Source organism: Pseudomyrmex gracilis, unplaced genomic scaffold, assembly GCF_002006095.1.
Source record: "Pseudomyrmex gracilis isolate BER0280 unplaced genomic scaffold, ASM200609v1 scaffold_13, whole genome shotgun sequence".
In the NCBI taxonomy this organism is placed as follows: Eukaryota; Metazoa; Arthropoda; class Insecta; order Hymenoptera; family Formicidae; genus Pseudomyrmex; species Pseudomyrmex gracilis.
The window spans coordinates 571,004-591,721 of NW_018020597.1; the positions used below are offsets into that span (position 1 = coordinate 571,004).

At 40.4% G+C, this 20,718-nt stretch overlaps 1 protein-coding gene across 13 annotated transcripts in view; it reads left to right on the top strand.

Annotated features, from left to right (window-relative positions):
- Window positions 1-20,718, top strand: part of LOC109863820 (protein unc-80 homolog) — a 29,832-nt gene that overhangs the window by 6,660 nt on the left and 2,454 nt on the right. For 4 of the 13 annotated variants that reach the window (XM_020444403.1, XM_020444402.1, XM_020444408.1 and 1 more), the window contains 47 exons: window positions 68-116; window positions 1,321-1,347; window positions 2,303-2,323; window positions 2,450-2,595; window positions 2,677-2,824; window positions 2,918-3,149; window positions 3,285-3,355; window positions 3,446-3,541; window positions 3,618-3,695; window positions 3,763-3,896; window positions 4,111-4,356; window positions 4,567-4,742; window positions 4,832-5,016; window positions 5,228-5,373; window positions 6,383-6,412; window positions 7,684-7,813; window positions 7,928-8,119; window positions 8,198-8,336; window positions 8,473-8,847; window positions 8,974-9,373; window positions 9,493-9,616; window positions 9,709-9,907; window positions 9,998-10,142; window positions 10,245-10,354; window positions 10,487-10,677; window positions 10,775-10,990; window positions 11,349-11,484; window positions 11,566-11,835; window positions 11,944-12,192; window positions 12,330-12,819; window positions 12,974-13,604; window positions 13,683-13,863; window positions 13,948-14,123; window positions 14,209-14,457; window positions 14,556-14,829; window positions 14,927-15,231; window positions 15,335-15,760; window positions 15,855-16,073; window positions 16,171-16,316; window positions 16,418-16,730; window positions 16,825-17,145; window positions 17,223-17,481; window positions 17,564-17,767; window positions 17,860-18,210; window positions 18,359-18,634; window positions 18,949-19,044; window positions 19,581-19,589. In XM_020444403.1, coding sequence (XP_020299992.1) covers window positions 68-116; window positions 1,321-1,347; window positions 2,303-2,323; window positions 2,450-2,595; window positions 2,677-2,824; window positions 2,918-3,149; window positions 3,285-3,355; window positions 3,446-3,541; window positions 3,618-3,695; window positions 3,763-3,896; window positions 4,111-4,356; window positions 4,567-4,742; window positions 4,832-5,016; window positions 5,228-5,373; window positions 6,383-6,412; window positions 7,684-7,813; window positions 7,928-8,119; window positions 8,198-8,336; window positions 8,473-8,847; window positions 8,974-9,373; window positions 9,493-9,616; window positions 9,709-9,907; window positions 9,998-10,142; window positions 10,245-10,354; window positions 10,487-10,677; window positions 10,775-10,990; window positions 11,349-11,484; window positions 11,566-11,835; window positions 11,944-12,192; window positions 12,330-12,819; window positions 12,974-13,604; window positions 13,683-13,863; window positions 13,948-14,123; window positions 14,209-14,457; window positions 14,556-14,829; window positions 14,927-15,231; window positions 15,335-15,760; window positions 15,855-16,073; window positions 16,171-16,316; window positions 16,418-16,730; window positions 16,825-17,145; window positions 17,223-17,481; window positions 17,564-17,767; window positions 17,860-18,210; window positions 18,359-18,634; window positions 18,949-19,044; window positions 19,581-19,589 — 9,587 coding nt within the window. Of the gene's footprint in view, window positions 1-67; window positions 117-1,320; window positions 1,348-2,302; window positions 2,324-2,449; window positions 2,606-2,676; window positions 2,825-2,917; window positions 3,150-3,284; window positions 3,356-3,445; window positions 3,542-3,617; window positions 3,710-3,762; window positions 3,897-4,090; window positions 4,357-4,566; window positions 4,743-4,831; window positions 5,017-5,227; window positions 5,374-6,382; window positions 6,413-7,683; window positions 7,814-7,927; window positions 8,120-8,197; window positions 8,337-8,472; window positions 8,848-8,973; window positions 9,374-9,492; window positions 9,617-9,708; window positions 9,908-9,997; window positions 10,143-10,244; window positions 10,355-10,486; window positions 10,678-10,774; window positions 10,991-11,348; window positions 11,485-11,565; window positions 11,836-11,943; window positions 12,193-12,329; window positions 12,820-12,973; window positions 13,605-13,682; window positions 13,864-13,947; window positions 14,124-14,208; window positions 14,458-14,555; window positions 14,830-14,926; window positions 15,232-15,334; window positions 15,761-15,854; window positions 16,074-16,170; window positions 16,317-16,417; window positions 16,731-16,824; window positions 17,146-17,222; window positions 17,482-17,563; window positions 17,768-17,859; window positions 18,211-18,358; window positions 18,635-18,948; window positions 19,045-19,576; window positions 19,590-20,718 lie in introns of those variants that run through there. The other 9 variants (XM_020444410.1, XM_020444411.1, XM_020444407.1 and 6 more) reach the window with 8 other exon arrangements.

Consider the following 20,718-nt stretch of genomic DNA (forward strand, 5'->3'; position numbering starts at 1 on the left):
TCTCTCTCTCTCTCTCTCTCTCTCTCCATCTGTAAATAAGCGTCTTACCCAGTTTGCTATTTTTCAGGCCATTTATTCGAGCTAAGCTAGGAAAACTCCACGATACATCTTGCACGGTAATTGACCCAATCATTTATTTTCAATATCTCTTAGACAGAGAGAGAAAAACATAACGCAAAAAGAGACAATCGTCTGACACTGTCGTTAATTAAACAAAAAAAAAAAAAAGGTGCAAAGAATGCCTGAACGCACAATATTACTGCGAGCAAGAATTCTTTGAGAGACGGTCCGTCGACTAAAACTTGCGCGATCGTTTTTTCTTTCTTTCTTTCTTTTTTTTTTTTTGTTTTTATTTTTGATATTAGCATTGGCCGCGTGTGTGTTCCCGATAAATTATCGATTTTGAGACACCGATCCGATCGGGCGGACATTCAAATCGCGATTTGTACACACGCTTCTCTGCTCTACTATATCACGGAGGAACAATTTCCTTCCGGTTTCCGCTTTCGTGATCGTCTCTGTCTGAAGTTGCGCTTTTTGTTTAGAAGCCTGCTTCATGTGTTCGCCAATGTAAACCTATGTTCTACAATACGTCGTGATTACGCGATGATATGTATATGACAAAACGACAACATGTTTTTTTATCAACAACATTGTGTGACAACAACGCGTATGATTAATGTATTAGAGAACGCGTATAAAAAAAAAAAAAAAACAATGACATCAGATATGTGTGTATTAATTTATAATATTACATATCTTGTTTTTTTTTACATACAATGTTATACAATTTATAGGTATACATAAATCACACACAAAAAAACGACTTGCAGACAATAAGTCGTATATACACACACACACACACACACACACACATGCAAAGGATTATAAGATTTCTTAAAATATGTATGTATTACATATAAATGAGATAGAGTTAAGTTACGCCTGTTCCCTTGTCTCTTTGAAATGAGAAAACTCAATCTTGAATATTCGATATATATATATATATATATATATATATATATATATATATATATATATGTACATGTACAATATATACATATACATATATTGATATTTTATTTATTTTCTTTTGCTATCCCGTGTATCTTTTTGCTTTGTGTTAAATCCCGAAAACATTTGCGTCATACCCCTATTTGCGAGGGGGTTTTGTGCGGATGAGACAATATCTTGGGATTTAACATAATTACATATAATCGATCGCGTTTCGTCCTGTCAGTCCTACGTTATGCAATACCTGCTTCACTTGCACTAACAAAATGTCCTCTCCACGCGGCCGCCTCCACGTGTCACCTGCAGTTCTGTCTACCATCCAGTCATCATGCTGTAAGTTGGATCGCCCGTTTAACACCTGCCTGCGAGTGCTTGCACGCAAGCTTGCTTTCGTGTTGTTCGATATATCGCACACTGTTGTAGTAGTTTTTTTTTGTTTTTTTGTTTTTTTTTTCTCATCCTTGTATATATCTCTGTTGTTGAGAAAACTGTGAAATGCATGAATAAACTTGTACAGACAAAAAAAAAAAAAAAAACTGCAGCGCACCAACTTTTGCGAGATGCTCGTGTTCAAAACTTTTTATATATGTGGAGCATTGTTCATACTAATAAATAATATAACACAAAAAAATATAATAGCGATTCTTGTGAAAGAACATGGATGTACAGAATGAATCGATAGGTTGATACACACACACACATATATATATATGTTTAATTAAACGCTGTTCTCTATATATGTGACACGTATATTTGTCTTCTTTTTTGCAATCAAACGAGATCTGAATGTAACCGAATTAATTTGTCAAGCACAATTTTGGAATGAAATTACAACACAAAGTAGTCCAGTGCGCGTGAATTTAATTGTGTGTTTGACATTGAAATACTTTAGTTTTTTTTATTTATTTTAATACCGAGATGATTGATTTCCAATAATTAAGTTCTAGACAAACTCATAAAAATATTTACGTTATTAGATTGAAAGTTGATACACACAAATGCACACTCCGTTTCAAAATCGAATACGTTTTTTTTTTTTTTTTTTTATACATATATATGTCAGTTCTGCATCACTGTTACAAAGTAAAATTACACAAGCAATTATATTTATTGTTCATCGATTACGACACTTTACTTAGCTTTTGCTCGTAGCCTGTCGCAAAATTTACTGTTTATCTCACTTTTTGTGTTTTATTTTTTTATTATTCGTTTTTTTCTTAATCTAACCGTGCTCTGATTAATTAATTAATATTGTTATTCCGTTCGTTTCCGACATGCTCTCGCACAGGAAATGAAGGAAGCGTGCTCGGTTAGTACGAACATTCTCTTAAAAAACACATGTATACACGCAAGTCCACACATATTGTTGATTATTTTCAATTATTCTACCGAAGAATAATGGAGCGCTTACATTGATCCATTCTATTTCATGTAGTGCCTTGAGAAGGTCTTAGTGCAAAATCTTCACAACGATCTGACACCCTCGTTAAGCGAGATATTGGGCAACGTGCCACGTTGGCGTTTGATTCAAGCCGCTCTTCCTTACGTTCTCCATGCTACTGCCAGCCTCTTGCACAATAGGTGAGCCATAGTGAGTAGCATATAATCTCCAGTTCGCTTCCTTGGATTTTCGCGCGAGAATAATCGTCGTTAATCGTTTAGGAAGGATTTTCGGAACCTCGGTTGGATGGAAACGACTCTGCTTTACATTCTTCATTGGATACTCCTAGATTCGGCAGAAGAATGCGCAGAAAACGAAGCCGATTCGCCAAATCCTTTTTACTACTTATTTCCATTACCTACCATGACAGTAAGCTATCGAGACGTGTGTGAATAAAAACAGAATGCGCAACGTGTAAAACAGATAAATATCACATGAGATTTTTTTCAAATTCTTCTTCAGCTCTTTGTCTATCTGTTCGCACCCCTATGCAATCATTTAAAGGACATCGGTTTCAATGCGAGTTTTCGGTTAGAGAACGGCCTAAAAATATGGTCCGCCATGAACGAGTACCGACATCCGGATGCACTTTGCTTCACGGCGCACTGTCGCGCCAAGCCGCGCATTTATTGGAGCCAATCCTTCAAATCCACCAAGCAGCATTTGTTGTCAGATGACGTTTTTGTTGGAGGAAGTAAGTTTAACTCTTTTGATTAAGTGAAGTTCTCGAAAAAAAAAAACAGTTTTACATATTATTCACAGATAACATCACACGCAATTGAAAATATAAATGTTTCTCTCGTACTTTTCTCTTTGTAACATTTTTCAGATATCGAGAGTCCACCGAGTCAATCGTTTTCGGATCAAAGTGCTCCGGCTTCGAAGGGAAGCGACGATGACGTAAGTTCGAAATTGAATGAATAAAATTTTCACAAATTTTCCAATTACAGCGGCAAGGCGAACTCTAATTAGGAATATCCATATCGGCAGAGTACACGGCTGTCATCACCGAAGGAGACGGTCCATTCCAGTCACATCCCGGAAACGATTCCCGAGGAGAGCTCCGGCGCGGAGGATGAGCATGTAGTAAGTTTACGATTTGCAACGAATGCCGGGCCGCGCGATATCGATCGACAAATGACATTTCTTTTTATTGCGCCAGGTAATATTCAGGTTACCATCTTTGAGCGAGTCGGAGAGGACGCTTGACGGGGTAAAAGAAGTTTCCACCATATTCGCAGTGAGTTATACGAGGTAATGTCTCGAGACTGAGCGCGGAGCAAATAATATTTTTGTGGCTACCGCAGGGTGAGGCCAGCATCTTTCATGTCGCGATGGGCAGGACGACCTGCAGCCCCTCGAGGCTGACGATCGAACAGATCACCGCGGTCACAGGACTGGACACTTGCAAGCCGTTTAACGGGCAGGTTGCGAGAACCGGGTTGGCTAAGTTCCATCATCTTATATTACGATACATAATTCTTTTCTCACATTAAACAAACACACACACACGCGCGCGCGCGCGTATCTCGACACTCGTGTCAGTTATGAAAATTTAAATAAGGTTTATTGAAAAGATGTTTTTATTTACTTAGATTTAGACGAAGTAACTGGACACTTAATGATTCATTAAAGAGAATGGCATCCTTGATTAGAGGCACGGACAAGGAGAGGGAAGAGAAAGCTTCTAAGCCGGAGAAGGAAGCGTCGCAGGAGACGTCGAAGACCCACGGCAGTTTGTCAAGCCAACGTCAGGCTGGTGACACGGAGCACGGTTCCACGAGCATCGATCCGGACGTTCGCGCGGCAACTTTCCTGGACGTAGCCACTCTGAGATGTTTGTTCGTACCTCAATGGCAGGAAGAAGGCGTCTTCTGGGCTCTTCAATTTTTGTATCATCGGTCAGTTGTTTTGTTGCGAGTTTTATTAATTATTTAAAACAGAGTAATTTTTTGTTGATTCCCAATATATTGTGTTTCCACAGAAACAATACACATGTATGTTAAAAACAAAAATTTAAAACATCCAAAAACTTCCAAGATAAATATGAATAAAGAGTAATACACAATTTTTTTTTGCGGGTGTGAATTTATTTTTAAAACACAACACAGGCTACGAAGGATCAACGAGGAAAGCTTGGTGCAGCAGATGCCACGTCGTCGTAGCAACTCTCTGCCCATACCGAAAATCGAGGTCTCGATTTATCAGAGCCCCGAGAGCAAAAAGAAGGATGTGCTGAAGGATTTCATAGAAGTGCCCGAAGTGCGTGACGTCTCTTCGTCGACGGGTACGTATTCGCGGCAATTTCTTCACTCGTATTCTCGATTACGGGTTTTCTTCTCTTCTTTCTTATACAGAATTTGCCACGTTTTCTAGAATCGCACGACGCGCACAAAGGTCCCGATAGCGAATCAAGCCATACAAGACGCGCCAGCGAAAAGTCGAAAAAGAAGAAGAAGATGGCTGATCTCAGAGCTTTCGTAGAGACGAAAATACTCTCGAAGTCAGAGAGGGCACTTGAGAAAATCGATCAGGAAGAGCCTAAAATGATGTTAGACCAGGTAAGTAATCGCGTTTCTTAATTGTTTGACAAAGATTACAATGGGGAAGAATAAAATTAAATTATTCTCCTGTTTTAACTTTCTTCAATTCGTGTAAATTATGATCAGACATAAAAAAAAATAGATTATTATTTTATATATAAACGACATTATCACATTAGTAAAGGCGTTTTTAGATTAAATTTTACCATTTTTTAATAAAAACAATTAGGAATGTCGAAGAAGTCTCGATACTGGAGACGATTACCTAGTACCGAGACCGACCTCGGCCAGCTCAAAGATTTTCGAAGCAAAGGACGTTGACCACATGAAGCATCCCACAAATTTGATCAAAGGGACGAGTATGCCAAGTTTAAGGTAAGAACTTAACCGGAAAGAAAACATGTAACAGTAGAAAACTTCCACTTTAGGGTATTATTTTCTCTTTCTCTATGACTTTGATCTTCTTTGCTCGTACGTACAACGATTTATCGTTTATTTTGATTTTCTAGAATTCGTACTATTTTTTTTTTTTTTTTTTTACCGCCAATGATTTACAAACTTTGCTTAATCTCAAACTTCTTGACTCGGAAAATATATGTCACGTATTTTTTTACGCGCGAACGTTTCCACATAGTCTAGTTTAAGAAGCTACAATTATGTTTACATGTATCTTAAGTGACATAACAATTTTAGGACAGACGTAGTTGTGTGCTTAAGCTACACGCAGTGAGAGATAAACGTTAGAACAACAATTCTTTATGAATATAGAAACAAGAACTACTGTTGGATGATATATATAATACGAGCGTACAATCGCCGTGTAGTATTAATCTTGTTTTAAATTTTGTAATTAAATGTATATATAATTGTTCAAAAATATATTACTTTCTGACCTCAAGTAACAATATGACACGCATTAAAACTAAAATTTTATTTAAAAATCAATATTTTTTTATGTAGCACAATATAGAACAAGATCTGTTATATATACATCTGTTATATATGTTATCCAGCATTAATAATTCTGAACGATGTTTTCGACCATAAATTAGGTGAGCAATAAAATTATGTTTAGACACATACATTCATTTCTCACATCAATTTCTTACAATTTACACGATGTAACTTTTTTGTAAATAAACACGAGTAACACTTTTGTTATAATAAATGTGTTATTATATAAAAAACATTTATATATTATTTATTTATCGCAAAGTAAACGCATTTCATCTGATAGATATGGTTCGAAAATATGGCTCAAGTTTTTTCAACGATTAATCCAGCGCTTATATAAAATATCGTAATACTTATGCGTAACCAACTTTCTCTGTGTGTGTCTCTTTTCTCTCTCTCTCGTCCTTTCACCCCGAACTCGTGCGCTCAGCTGCTTGATTAACGAGCTGACCGCGGGAGGGTAAGTCATCAACATCACTCGAAGGAAATTCTCCGTACTGCAGCTCGGTTTACACGCTTTCTTTACGAGTTTCCTTGCTTCCAATAGGGCGCACAATTTATCCCTACAATTTATACACCGAACCGCATATCGAAATTCAGTTGCATCGGCACGTCGGCAAGAACTTACGAAGACACATGAAGCACATCTCATCAATCCATCCAATATTTTATTAATATCTCAATCAATTTTTTTTTTTTTTATATTTAGTGATGTGATTATTTCCATTTTCTCTTTTCTCTCTCTCTTTCTCTTTCTCTTTCTCTCTCTCTCTCTCTGTGTATGTTACGTATTATGTAATTTTATTGATTCTTGTTGCACATTAAATAATCATTGTTTTATTCAACAAAATAATTAATAAAATTCCAACAAAATCAAAGTGTCTTTCTACGTTATTTATTCTATTTAATACATTTAATTATATATCACGTGCATTAATTAAAATTCTCACTAACAAAGTTAAAATATACCCACTCTTGCGTTGCTTTTGAACTTTTATTGCTTTGTACTATAATATCAAAATAAAAATAATCTTATTACAAGTAACGTATAATAGATAAAAAAAGATTAAATTATAGAAATGTGTATCGTATTTTTACTTATGCATGTTGTTAAATAAAATAAGCAATGAAGCAAGAAGTCGAATAACGCGTTGCCCTCTTGCAATTTGAATTTCCACAGTCACATACAAAATTCACTTTTTTTTAATTCTTTAAACATATAAAGACAGATTTTTTCATTGTTGTTTTTTATACTTTATTTCAAAACAATTAATATTTAACTGTGTACAAAGTGTAACGCATCTTTAGATTTTTATTTTTACTTACAAAAACACTCTGACAATAAATATATAAAAACAATATGCAGTTAAACTTTACACATAAATATAATTTTCAAATTTAATAAATTATTTTATACAACTGAATTTCTCAAGTTTATTAGAATTACCTTGGATTGTGAGATTTACAGACATTTAATTCTGTAAACTTTGTGATCGCTAGAAAAAACATATTGGGCAACGTTGAGAAGGTCGTATTTAATACGACTTTCTTACACGACGTATAAAGATCACCGAGCATGTGTCAACGGAATGACAGGCGCACGATCGTAGATCGCGATCATGGAGATGAAAGCGTAGTGCTTGACTTAGGACTCACGTTGACAATTATTGGCATGAAGATTTTTGGAAGATATTTCGTCGAATTTGTCTTCAAATTTACGTTGTTTTGTAGTTCGTACGTCGGCGACACGCGTGTCGAGAGGAAACAGAGTCGGTTTTATAGCCACTCTTCCGCACCGAACCCCATCATCACCGTCACGGAACACACGCCAACTCCATCTCCCGATTATATGAAACGACAGGTAAGGAGAAGCTAATGATCTTCTCAATTAAAATAAACTTTTGTAATAACGCACAGCGCAATGTTATAATTTATTGTTCAATATTAAATTTTGAATAATGTTTTTTTTTTTCAGGGATCTATCGATAGTCAGTTAGATGCAATTAGTTGTCAAGGCGGTCGTTTGTATTCCGAAAGAAAGCCCAGTCTCACAAGATCTCAAACAGATTCCAACATCACGTACATGAGCGATGAAGTGCCAGAAGCTCCGGGCTCGTCGTGTTACATCACCAAAGAAGGCGATGTTGATCTTCAAGTCGTTCTGAAGGTAATCATCGTCGTTTTCAGTTATTAATTTTTTCACACACTACTCTGTGAGATGATGATGTTTCATATTGCTGCGTAGGCGATACACTTCATTGCTTTGCGAGATAACACCACGTGTACGCCGCGAGTCTGTGAGGTTATTCTGAATCTGATGGAGCTCTTGATGGACATGGGCGTGATGAAGCATTGCCTTCGGGAAGAAGCCGGCAGTAACGCAGGCAATAAAATCAGACTACTTGTATTGCTTTTATTTCGCTCGATTCTATGTTATTGTCGGGATGCGATAGAGTAGTTTTTTTATACGACAGTTCTTCTAGCGCTCAAGTAAAAATCGACTCACACTTTTCGGTACAGGGTCTGGTACGGGAATCGACAATAAATCCGAGACGGGGAAGAAACAGGATTCGCCGACGAATCAGGATCGCAGGCACGATTCGATCGAAAAGGGCAAACCGACCGCTCACAATCTTCTCATGAACTGCGTGGTCAGAGTGCTGAAGCATCTGGGTTGTCCGCACGGTTGCTTGGACGGAGTCCGCGGGCCCCAGGCCGACATCTGTCGCTCCCAGAGTCAGACCATCTTGACCAAGTTGCACCGTGCGAGTTCCCGGCAGTTCTCGCGATTCTTGCGAACGATGATGCGAGAACAACCGCTGCAGGAAATCATGGACTTTTTTCACGCGTACGTCGGATACTGCGTCGACCCGAGTTCGCTGTTGTCGCCGCTCAGTGAGTGAAATTAAACACAACGCTGCTGCACACAAAAAAATGATTGAAATAAATTATTTTAATTTTCTGTTAAACGTGCTTATATAAGCGCATATTTGTTCTTTATCTTTTGCATTTTCCTCCTAGATCAGAAGCGAATATCGAACAAATCGCCTGACGTGGCCTCCCAGAGCGGATACGCGACGAACTTCGGCGCCGGCATAATCGGTTCCGGAGCCGGAACAGGTGGCGGAACTGCCGTCGCAACGTCGGGCGGTTTCGCCAGCGGTTACGGGATGCGCGGTATCGAGGGGCAGATCGTAGCTTGCGTTCTGAAGGTCTTGGTCACGCGCCTGGCCGCCAATCAGAAGCAGCTGAAGGCGCAGGAAAACATTTGTCTTTACTGCGACGTGCGGCAACTGATGACTTACGTTAAGGAGGCGCACGGCGGCACCTTTCGGCGCGTTATTCTCAGCGGTATCCTCGACTCCGCGGATCGACCGAACAAACGGTGTAACAGCAACGTACAAACAACACGTGTCATAAGGTTTGTGAATATCGACGATTTTGACAATCTTGATTAGTTTTACGCGATTTAATGAAAGAATATTTTTGTTTGTTAATAAGTTAATTGTACACAATTAATTTTCTCGATTAATTTTTCAGACATATCCATCAGTCGGATTTAGAGGAACACGGGGACATCGGGGGAGACACATGTTACACGGTCGACGATCGAGGCACGCGGAAGTTTCTCTTTAAAAAGAGAAGCACGTCGTCCACTTGCGCTGTAAATATGACACATAATAACGACATAATATTTTTTACCTCGTTATGTGTGTGTTTATTCTGTATATAACATTAAAAGTGTTAACTGGGTAGGCGGGATCCAATTTGCAGAGCCTCCTCGAGACGGAACTGAGCGAAGATAACACAAAAGTCAGTCAGAGTCCGTTAGGTAATATACGTAAGAAGCACGTGCTAACACCTAGGCAGAGCGAACGTAATTTAGGTATTAGCGAGCTCTCGCTGGGATCGGGAAGAACGCGGAGGCCGACTAGATTTCAAATCGGTGGTCTCGGTAAGGAAATCAAGGAAATTGCACGTTTCATTTGCGACGCACTGTAAACAGCTTGTAATGAATCGTGACTTTGCGCGATCAATTTTTTAGTTAATTGGTTCCGGAAGGACTACAGCCGAACCGATTCGACCGATAGCCATGAAAGTAGCGAGTCGCCCACAGACTGTAGCTTTGTTAGGCAGCCGAGTTTCCACAGTTACGCTCTCCATCGCAGCTCGTCGCGAAGCGGTCGCGGGTAAAGACGTTCATTTCAAAGCGCTCATTCTTACGTTTTCATACTACAAGTTTTTCTTGTAATTTAAAGTAAGAGAATTACGCACAGATTTTTTTTTTTTAGGGTTGGTTTAACTCTGCAGAAAGCGAAACGTCGAATGGAGGACCAGTTGACCAAGATCGGTATCGGGAAGAGTAAAAAGAAAGAAAGCATGGAAGAGGCGCCTGGAAGTTGTAAGAAAAAACAGACTTGAGTTCTTATAAATAAATAATACAGTTTTGCGCATATACTATGTTGTATTGAAAATTTTTTATAAAATTTTACTTAACATGACTTTAAATGTGAATGTGTATCTGTTCGATTAGATTTCAGTCGGAGAAATTCTGTGGAACTCGGCGAGACTTGCAGGGAGTCCGAGTTTGTGGTCTTGAAAGAAAGGAGATTGGTACCTCGTACCGCGGTGTTCGACGGAATGTTACGATTTTCCTTCCTTTTAGAAACCTGCCAGCCAGGCTCCATTCCCGATTCACATCTGATGGCGTCGCTTTTGGATCTCGTAATAAATATTCTTGAAATTCACATTCACGGTCTTACGTTTCTTACGCGAGACAAAAAACAATTTATATATTTTTTTTTTTATGATGCAATTACAGCCGTACGCGCCGGTGGTGTCTCGCGCTTGCATGATACTCGAGTGCGCGCATTTGGTGCACCAGTGCAACCGCGGCCATTGGCCAACGTGGATGAAGCACAACTTTCCTATGTTCCGACCGTCTGTGCCAATTAATAACCGGAGCTCCTCTACCGCGCTCAGGCGTGTTCATATTTTACAGCGCACCGCGGGAAAATTATTTTATCAATGGGCAGAGGTACTTTTTTAATTGCACAGAGCGAGTTTTTATTTAACACTAGAACAACCAGATTTGAACACACATACTGTCAGTTTGATCACAAACGTCAATTTCACAGATATTTGAGATATTTGAACAAACTCTTTTTATTCATTATTTTTAATTTTTTTAATATTCAAATAATTAATAAAGAAGCTTTCCGCTACAAATATTTTTATACTATTTTGTATTTAAGTTTCCTTGTTAAGATAAAACTATTCAGAACAGTTTTGGTAATTTAAAATCTGAAATCTGTCATTTTGACGGGTTCGGTTGTTCTGGTATTAATTCAACAAAACGTTCGAATAATAAAATACGAGTGATGATTGCAAAACAGGCAATAGGAGCGCGCCTGGAAGAGTTCCTAGCAGAGGACAAAGTAAATATAGATCAGGTCACGAGCATAGTGTCCGACGAGAGCAAGCAGAGAGATTTAGTTCTAGAAGACGAGGAGGAGGACTTTCTTGATGACGGTATACATACGCGATATTCTTGTTCGCAACTCTGTAAACTTTAACGATCAAACAATTCGAATGTGAAAAAACATTTTGCAGCTAGCATAAATGGTTACGGATCTCAGTGCCCTTTCGCTCTGCGTCTCGTCGCTTGTATCTTGCTGCTGGAAGTGACGGCGTTTTTGAGAGAGACTTATCAAACCTTACCAAAGGCGAGTAAGTTGTTAACGAAGGAACGTCCACCTCCCTGGGAGAGAATGTACAGTCGGGAAGCGAATCGGCGCTGGAGCGTGGCCTTATCGTCCATGGGTCATTCGCAAACGTCCGCGCAGAGTCTTCAGTCCATAGCTGGCGATCGTGACATTGTCGGTTAGTAAATACCAAAAACACACACAAATACGTAAGATTAAGAAACTCTAAATTCGTCAAATAAATTTGCGCACGTTTCGTTTCTAAATTGACTGTATATAAATTCAGCGGAGCGTAAAATTAGTTTCGTCCTCTACGAGCCCGACAACGAGTCGGAGGGAAGCAGTAAATCGACAGTTACGATACAAGGAGAGGAAATGCAAAACATCGAAAAGGAGAAGGTAAAGAGAGTGCAAGCACCTCAAGGTAGACCGTTTCTCCTTCGTCGTAGCACCGCCGGAACTGGCTCGTTTAAAAAGAGGAGTCTCAAGCTTCGTCGCAATACTAAAGAGGGCAAGGACACGGAGTGCGAGGCATGTAAGTAAAATCGTGCGATAAATAAAAAAAAGTACAACATATTTAAAAATATTGGCGACATCGCTGCGTTGTATCGTTTGATACTCGCAACGTTCGATATGATGTCGGTTGACAGCGACGTTTTTTATCGCACACAGATACTGTGAAACGCGCGGATTCGATACAATCCAAGAGGAAGGTGAGTTCGTTCTCGGACAGAAGCGACACGTCCGAGCCCGGTGTTGGCGGCGAGGTCAGTGGCGAGGAATCGCCGGGTATTCTCAGCGACGACCAGCCACCGGAAAGTCCGAGCGACAGCAACGAAACCGACGAAACCAACAAGAATTTTCCGTGGATGAAGGTGCTCGCGCACTTCACCAATTCCTTCAACTTCTTCTGCTCCCATCAGAATTTCTGTCATCCCTTCTGCCATCGGCGACAGATGCGCGCTTGCAGCAGGCTGATAAAATCCGTGAGAAAGATCTACGGCGAGGAATTCGGTATACTGAACGGCTCGGGTTTGTTCGAGGTCGGTACGCACAAGAGAGAAGACAGCAAGAAGGACAAACGTAGCCGTAAGGTGTCGGATCAGACCAGCACGCAGGTGTCGCCTGTCCGAAGAAAAGACAGCGTGGGCCGCAAATACAAGTAATTTATTTTGATTAACTATAAAAAATAGAATAAAAAAACACGTTTCTGTAAATTCAATGCAACATTTTTATAAAAAAAAGTTATTTAGGATCGCGCGTGTACGTGTGTAAGAATCTGTATTGTTAATTACTGTAATATTTTTTCGATACAGGATAGACAAAAATCTGGACGGTTCCCAAACCGGCCGGTTAGCGCACAGAGATTCGTCGAAAGATCTCGCGGAGCAGGACTCCGAACGAGGCAAGGAGTTCTCGAAGAAATCGAAGTGCGACATCGAGGAGAGCAAGGAGTCACCGCCGCCGATTTTAAAGTACATAAAAACTCAGGTGAAGGACGCTTTTCACGCGCCTCTGGCCACACTGATCAAGGGTGCGGTTGTCATGCCGGAGGAGATGTTCGTGGAAGTGTTGCCGGTCGCGTGGGAACTCTTACTGGAGTCGAATCAGGAAGTCGCGGCGTCGGCCGCGGCGCTCTTCATAATATCGGCCGTTCGCGCGCCGAATCAGGCCAGCGATCTGATGCACAAGAGCCTACAGCACAGCAACACCAGCGTGCGCATTAACGCCATCCTGCGATTTCAAGTCCTGTGGAAATTGCGATATCAGGTGTGGCCGCGTATGGAAGAAGCGGCTCACTTGACCTTCAAAGTGCCTCCGCCGGGAATAGAATTCACTCTGCCGTCGCCAAAGATCGGAATAGAATCCCTGCCTGTGGTCGATCCGCCGTGGATGCCGCAGGTGAAGACCAAAGTGGAAGAAGTCACCATCGATCACGAACGTCATGTGAGTAACTGTCAGTAAGTAATGATTTAACGTTTTTAAGATCAATGTAGCTTACTGGCGTTTGTTTCGTCGGTTTAGAGATCTTTGGTAACCGCGACGAAAACGCGGAAGAAGCAACAAACGGAGCTGATAAAAAAAGCTCTTCAGGCGCAGGATGACAAGAGGCGAGAGGAGAGAGAAAATTTTCTCATTACAACGATACCAATCACCGTCCAGGCTGCTTATGAGCCCAGTCCAGTAGGAGATGATCATGATGAAGGTATGTGTATTGATGTTTTTTCTTGTTTTCAAGAACTGCAATATTTATGTTTTTGTTTTTGTTTGTTTTTTTGACGATATGCAGGTAACGCGGGAGATGAAGAAGGTGAAACTATTCCGAGAAATATGTTACATCATGGCCAATCAGCTCTCTCGTTATTTCCTTCATCGCTGTGTTCAGCGATCGTTCAGATTATTAATCTTCTGGACGATCCAGCAGTCTCTGATGATGGAAACGCCGTCTATGAAGTGGCATATCAGGTAACATCAAACAAAAATTCTTCGATCGGAATATTATGTTTTGATTCATTTTTTTTATATTGAGTCTTTTCTTTCTCGTGATCAGGTGATCTGGAATTGCCTGGTGGAAGACAGCGCTTTGTTTCTTCGATATGTGTTGGAGCGCCTCACGAGGGAGAAGCAAGAGTTAATGTTTAAGATTTTAAGACACCTCATTAGATTTGTGCCGAGGTTACCGCAGCAGGCTGCGTTTGCGTTGTACAATTATATCATTGGATACGTTATGTTTTACGTGCGTTCTCCGCACGAAGAAGGTCAGAAGTTGATCGGAACAGCGCTGTCTATCTTATGGATGGTAAATCTACATGTTTCTTCTATCTTTATTATAAATTACTCTATTTAAGTTAATATAAAACTGTTAATATGAATTAATTAATTTTGTGATGCTATTAGGTGGTGCACAGTGTACACGGCATTATGTTCAAAGACCTAAAACAGATTCTGCGGAAAGAGCAATGCGATGCGTCAATTTTGCTCACGGCGAACGTTCCAGCCGCGAAGAAGATCATCGTTCACGGCCCGCAGGATCCTGACGCCGGAGAAATTCCCTCGCAATTCCCGGTTCAGGAAGACACGCAGTTTTATCAGATACTACGAGAGTCGTTGGATTTTTTCGGTATCGAGGAATCGAAACATCACGAGTACTTTCTCGTCGATTACAAGACGCGTTAGTTTCTTATTATATATAACGTCAAATTCTCTATCGTATAATAATATCTTATTTTGTTAAGAAATACGTCGCTGTTCGTCTAATTAAATTTCAGATCAAATACACAACCCGTCGTCGTACGTCAGAGACTTCTATTTCTTCAAGAGATCCCAGTTCCCGCAAATTGAGCTCGTCCACATGAAGCCGGAGGACGCGTTCAACGCGCTTCAACGACAGGAATTGATGCACAAGTTCGTAGAAATAGGAAAAGTTCTGTTGACCTGGGCCATCTTGAAGAATGTCGACATGGTGGTGCAGAGAGTTGTGTTTCTTCACGAGGAGCTCATGAAGCTGCCGTCCTTCCCGCGAAAAGCGCTGGAAGCGGACTTGGATCTGTACAAAGGTGGCGAAATTGGAAGAGTACGTATTCACATCTTCTTTTTTTTTACGTCTACGAACATCAAAATTTCTTTTTCAAATTCTCTTTAAATTCTCTGAGATATTGAATAAAATGAATTTTTAGGAGCTTCTTGGTCTGGATGTGATGCACAAGTTCATGTGGGTCAGACTGATCGCGCGAATGTTCGAGGCAATGGCCGGGAATTTCGCGTATTCCGGCGACATTCACCTCTTTCTGAACGTCCTAAATGGCGCCGTTATTCTTCACAGCGAGGACAGTTGTATTCTGCGTTACGTCGTGGCGACCTACATAAACGCAGCGCACAATTTCAAAAATATTTTTTCAACGAACGGTTACTTGCTGATCATGCCAACATTGTTGCAACTGTATTCGACGCATCAGACAAACAAACTCGTGAAGACCACTGTTGAATACGCCGTCAAGCAGTTTTATCTAATGAACCGCAAACCCTTTATTCTTCAGATGTTTGGCAGTGTATCCACCATACTGGACACGGATGAGACAAGTGTTCATGGCGAGGCTCATAAGGTTTGTTTGATTTCTTTGATGAGAAAACACACACATGTGGAAATATCGTAAATTAACAAATTTGTTAACGATAACATTTTCCGATTTGTCTTAGGTTCCCTCCACGTGCCTGTTCAATTTGTTGTTAAGTCTGGAAACTCCGTCGCCAGATCCACTCAATATAGGAGAGTTGGTGAAGGAAGAGAAGCCTTTGAAAGCGATAGATTTCTGTTATCACGATGAGGACGAAATGGTCAACGTGCTCGATTGCATATCTCTGTGCGTGATGGTGATAGCTTATGCGCCCGATTCTCTCAGAGGTCAGCAAATGTTGGTAAGTAATCTCGTTTAACATTTTTCAATTTTTCTCACGTTATCACGTTTTACTTTATTAAAATATAACACACGCGTGGTATGACATTTTGTTGCAGATAATATTGGAAGCGATACTGCCATGTTACATTCAGCAGATTCAATTGCCCACGTATAACAGAGAAGGAAAAACGGAGAAGGAGATAATAAATCAATTGGCCATCGCTGTAAAGACGTTGGTTAACAACTCCGAAGCATTGGGAAAGTGCGTACATTCTAAAAATTTGTTATATATATATTTTTTTTTTCTTTATAATTTAAGTTCTTCCGTGACTATAATAATTACATATTTAATACACGTTGTAGATTATACAATGGTCCGCAAAAGTCCAGTCCGGAGCACAAGGGCTCCAGTCAGAAGAATTACGGCAAAGGTCCGTACTCACCGGGTTTCGATTTCGACGACGACGCACACACGACGAAATACATAAATCGCACTTCTTACGATCGGGACGAGGACGCGGAGAATTTTCACAAAAACGAATTCAGACGGCCTCGCGACACCCTGTTGAACATGGTTGGTGATTTCGTGGCGCGTTGCTCCACTCGCCTGATAGAACTCAACAAGAAGTCCCAGGACGGGAAAACCATCGAGTTGTTGGACTCGAAATGCCACGTGGTAAAGCGACAATTACTCATTGTTTAATGTTATTTCAAATACGAAATTTTTAATCTAATGCCGTAAAATTAATTGTTTCTGTAAATTATTTTAGCGACTAGCCGATATCGCTCACAGTCTTCTGAAAATCTCCCCGTACGATCCGAGTACAATGGCCTGCCGGGGATTGCGAAGATACATGAACGACATTCTACCCTCGACCGAGTGGACGGCTGATGACATGCGACCGGCGCTAACGCTCATCCTCAGAAGATTGGACAAAACCTTCAGCAAAATTCACAAAAAAGCATCGATCAGAAGGAATACCGATTGGACCGCCGCCAGCGATCTTCTGAAAGGGGTTTACGAAACCATGTCGAGGTGTCCGTACATCGCGCACTTCCAGTATCTGAAGACACTGTTGAATACTTGTCAGGTAGATAATAACTTTCGTTACTTGTGGATTTAAATATACACTTTAACTTACACACAAAAAAACTTGTTATTTTTTAGTCTTTGATTGTTGGAGACACCCCGCCCGAAGACGTAACGTCAGCTTCCGCGGCCGCTTTGATGAGCAAAATACCGCCTTCGTACTTTTGTTCGACGGTGTTACGTCTGATAGCTTTGCACGTGATATCCATCGGCGAGGGATACTCTCTGGAGAACGTTCTCGGTGGTCAGAACATGTTCGCCACGCAGGCTCGCACGCAGAACACGCTGTTGCACTTACTGATACCGTTATTTCTGCGTGTTGGAACTGGCAGAAAAGGTAAAAGAGATACAAAAGTAGTACGTTGTTCTGCTCAAGGGAGAAATCGCGCTTTGTGAATTATTCGAGTTGACGTTTTCAGATGTGCCGAAACTGAGGCAATCGGACATCAGTTTTGCTCTAACGGCGGTACTGAACACGCTGTGGCCACCGGGTGCGAAAGCGATGCAATCAACGATACAAAAACAACCGACGGATATGAGAGCCGGTAGTCTGACGTTTGCCGCGAGAGACACGAAGATTTCAACAAGAACATCGTTAACGTTATATCAAGTCGCATTTTTGGGTGAGATTTCGTCTCTCAAAGACGTGCGCGATTTTATTTTCGAGACCGACAATTTTCGCGAAAATTTTGTTTTGACATTTGTTTCTTTTTAGCGCTTAAAATCATGACGATATGTTTCGAGACCGAGCTGAAGACGGAATGGCCGAGAATCTTACGCACAATGCGTCTCCTGAACAAGCGCAACGAAGCTTCCATTTATCTCTGGAATTTCATCGAGTTCGTAGTGACGCATCGCACCGCACTGTACATTCAAATGTTTCCATTCATCGTTTACAAGATCAGGCAGGCGCCGATATCCGAGCACGAGCGAAACATGCACACTATCATACGGGAAAAGATCAACGGCAGAAGCACCACCGTGCCGAAATCGCGGGGCGCGCTACTTATGGATCTCATTCACGAGCTGAAGAATCTCAAGGAGGAAATTGAAGACAAAAGGCTCGGTAAGTATTTTCATCATCTCTTTTCCTCCTCTATATCTTGATTATATTTTTTGTAAGATTATTAAAAAACATATTGTTAAATATTTGTTAAATTAATTTAAAAAATATTTTATAAAAAAAAACATATTTGTAACTTCAATGCGCACAGACGAGATGCAAGCGGAACCCAAGAGAAGCGTCGCGGACATGCATTCGATCGAGGGCCAACCACGTACTCAGAGGCCGTCTCTGTTGATGGATCTTCTGACGGGCGACCTGGGATCTAGAGCTCACATAAATCGTACGCCCGCTGATACTCCGGTGTCTCATTCCACAGTGCCTCAATCGCATTCTCATTCGACTCATCAATCCATCTCGAGTAGCACAGTTAAAACAACGCAATCCAGTCAAGTAACAGCCCCGCCGAACGGTATTCACGCTCGCGGTATTGTATCAAATAACGTATTGATAATTTGATATTAATACCATTACCGTTCCAATTATTTTCTCAGAAGTCGATGAATCATTAACTTATATTATTTTTTTATTGATATTTTAATAAAAGTACCAACGAATATTAAAAAACGTAACTTTCTTGTGTTTAATTCCTGTATTAATATTCGAAAAAAAATAACAAAATTAATTATAATATTTTGGCTGATTACGTGTTTTTTTAAGTAACGACAATGGTGACGAGTTATTTTATTCATTTTTTCTTTTTATTTTTTTGAACAATAGACACATTTTCTGAAATTGCAGGGTCTGTGTCAAGTACCAGCGCGGGGTCCACGTTGCGGGAAGCGAGCGAGACCGCCGGGGAATCCTGCGCGGAACAGCCGCCACCGACGTCAACAGGTACTCCATCTTTTTTTCAAGAATTTTATAAAGAGGATTCCTGTATTGTCAATTATGATCAATGCGACTGCAAGCCTCTCGCATATATTTCGTTTCGTTTACTGTCGTTTACGCGCAGTTAGTACGAGAGATCGCTGATACCAGCTACCACAGTTGGATCGAGCCATTGTCTATGGATCACTGCCACCAGCGACGACTGCTCGGTTTCTCTTTTACCTTTTGTGTTCAGTTTCTCGTTTAGTGTCTCGCGCGGTTCGTCAAACAACAATGGCGCAATTCGCAATCTTCACTGCCATTTTTCCCATTTATAACTGAGGCTTGCAACTTCAAGAGTTTCTCCTCCCTTCCGAACGAGAATTTTCTCGTCTCGATGACACAAATGCCCATCGCTCTTTCCCCCGCCGGTTCCTCTACTCGAGAAAAAAAAAAGATCCTCGATTGATCGCATATCATTTAAGGCATTTTAAAAGTCGTTTCTCTTCCTATGGTCGTATGATTGACACATTGATCATAACGTTGCTTCCATTGCTAGCTAGGGAACGGAGGTAAGCGGTCCGATTCTAAAACTCAATCAATTCTCACACGGTCTGATATACATATCCTGCTGGTGTGCGCCCCCCTCTCACGCTTGTCACTCTTTTTTTAAGTAATTTTTTATTCATCTGTAAGTAAACCTCGATCGCTCGTCCTGTTTCTCTTCCGTCGCTCACTTTGGTCTTTAGTCCACTTCTTGCTGTCCTTCAAGTCCATTTTGCACCGTGAAACGAGATTGAAACACAACATGTATATATATTTAAGCTAATTAATTTTCAAAATATGACACGTTCAAAATCAGAAGAATGCTCGCAAGAACGCGAGCAAGATAAAGAGCGCGCAATCTCATTTCGCGGTGTACTTTCTTTTAGAACGCTGATATATCTATTATTCCTCTCTCTCTCTCTCTTTCTCTCTCTCTTTCTTTCTGTCTCTCTCTCTCTATCACGTCTTGTACGCAGAATCATAAAGGAACTTTTTACATAGCAGTATTTAGACAATGGTAATGTCCAACAGTTGGTATACCTACTGATTGTTGCGTAGTTCACTCTCTACTACGTAGTAGTTGCTTCTCGATGTTCTGTCGCTTTCTACTTTACTTACTTAAGAAGCACGAAACTGTATAAATTTCCATCGATCACACAGTTAGCACGACAATACCTATCTAAATATGTTATATTATATGTCAAAGTGTATCTTCTCTTCTTTTAAAAGATACCTCCGTATTTCCTCTTCCTAGCACAGAGTGACATAAAAATAGTCTCAAAGTATTACTGCAGAAGTGAACGAATTAAAAAAGTGTGCAGAAATGTTCTGTAAAAATGGTCGATTCTCAAGGTTTTCGATTTCTTACCAAAACTTTGTATTCAAACAAAGTATTCGACAATTGACTTGGAATTTGAAATTTTTGACACGCACACAGAACGGATTTCTAATCATTTCTTTTAATTTGCTCGAATGTTGCACTGATGCCACTATATCACTGCGCATACTACAGACCTACTTTCGCTAATCTTCGGACTGACAACAAAAACAAATGCAAGATTGTAGAAAAAAAAATTCTTTACGCAAATTCTTTCTTCATTGATTTTATTTGCTTCGGTCGTTTATTTCGTGCATCCGCACATTGCACACACAAAA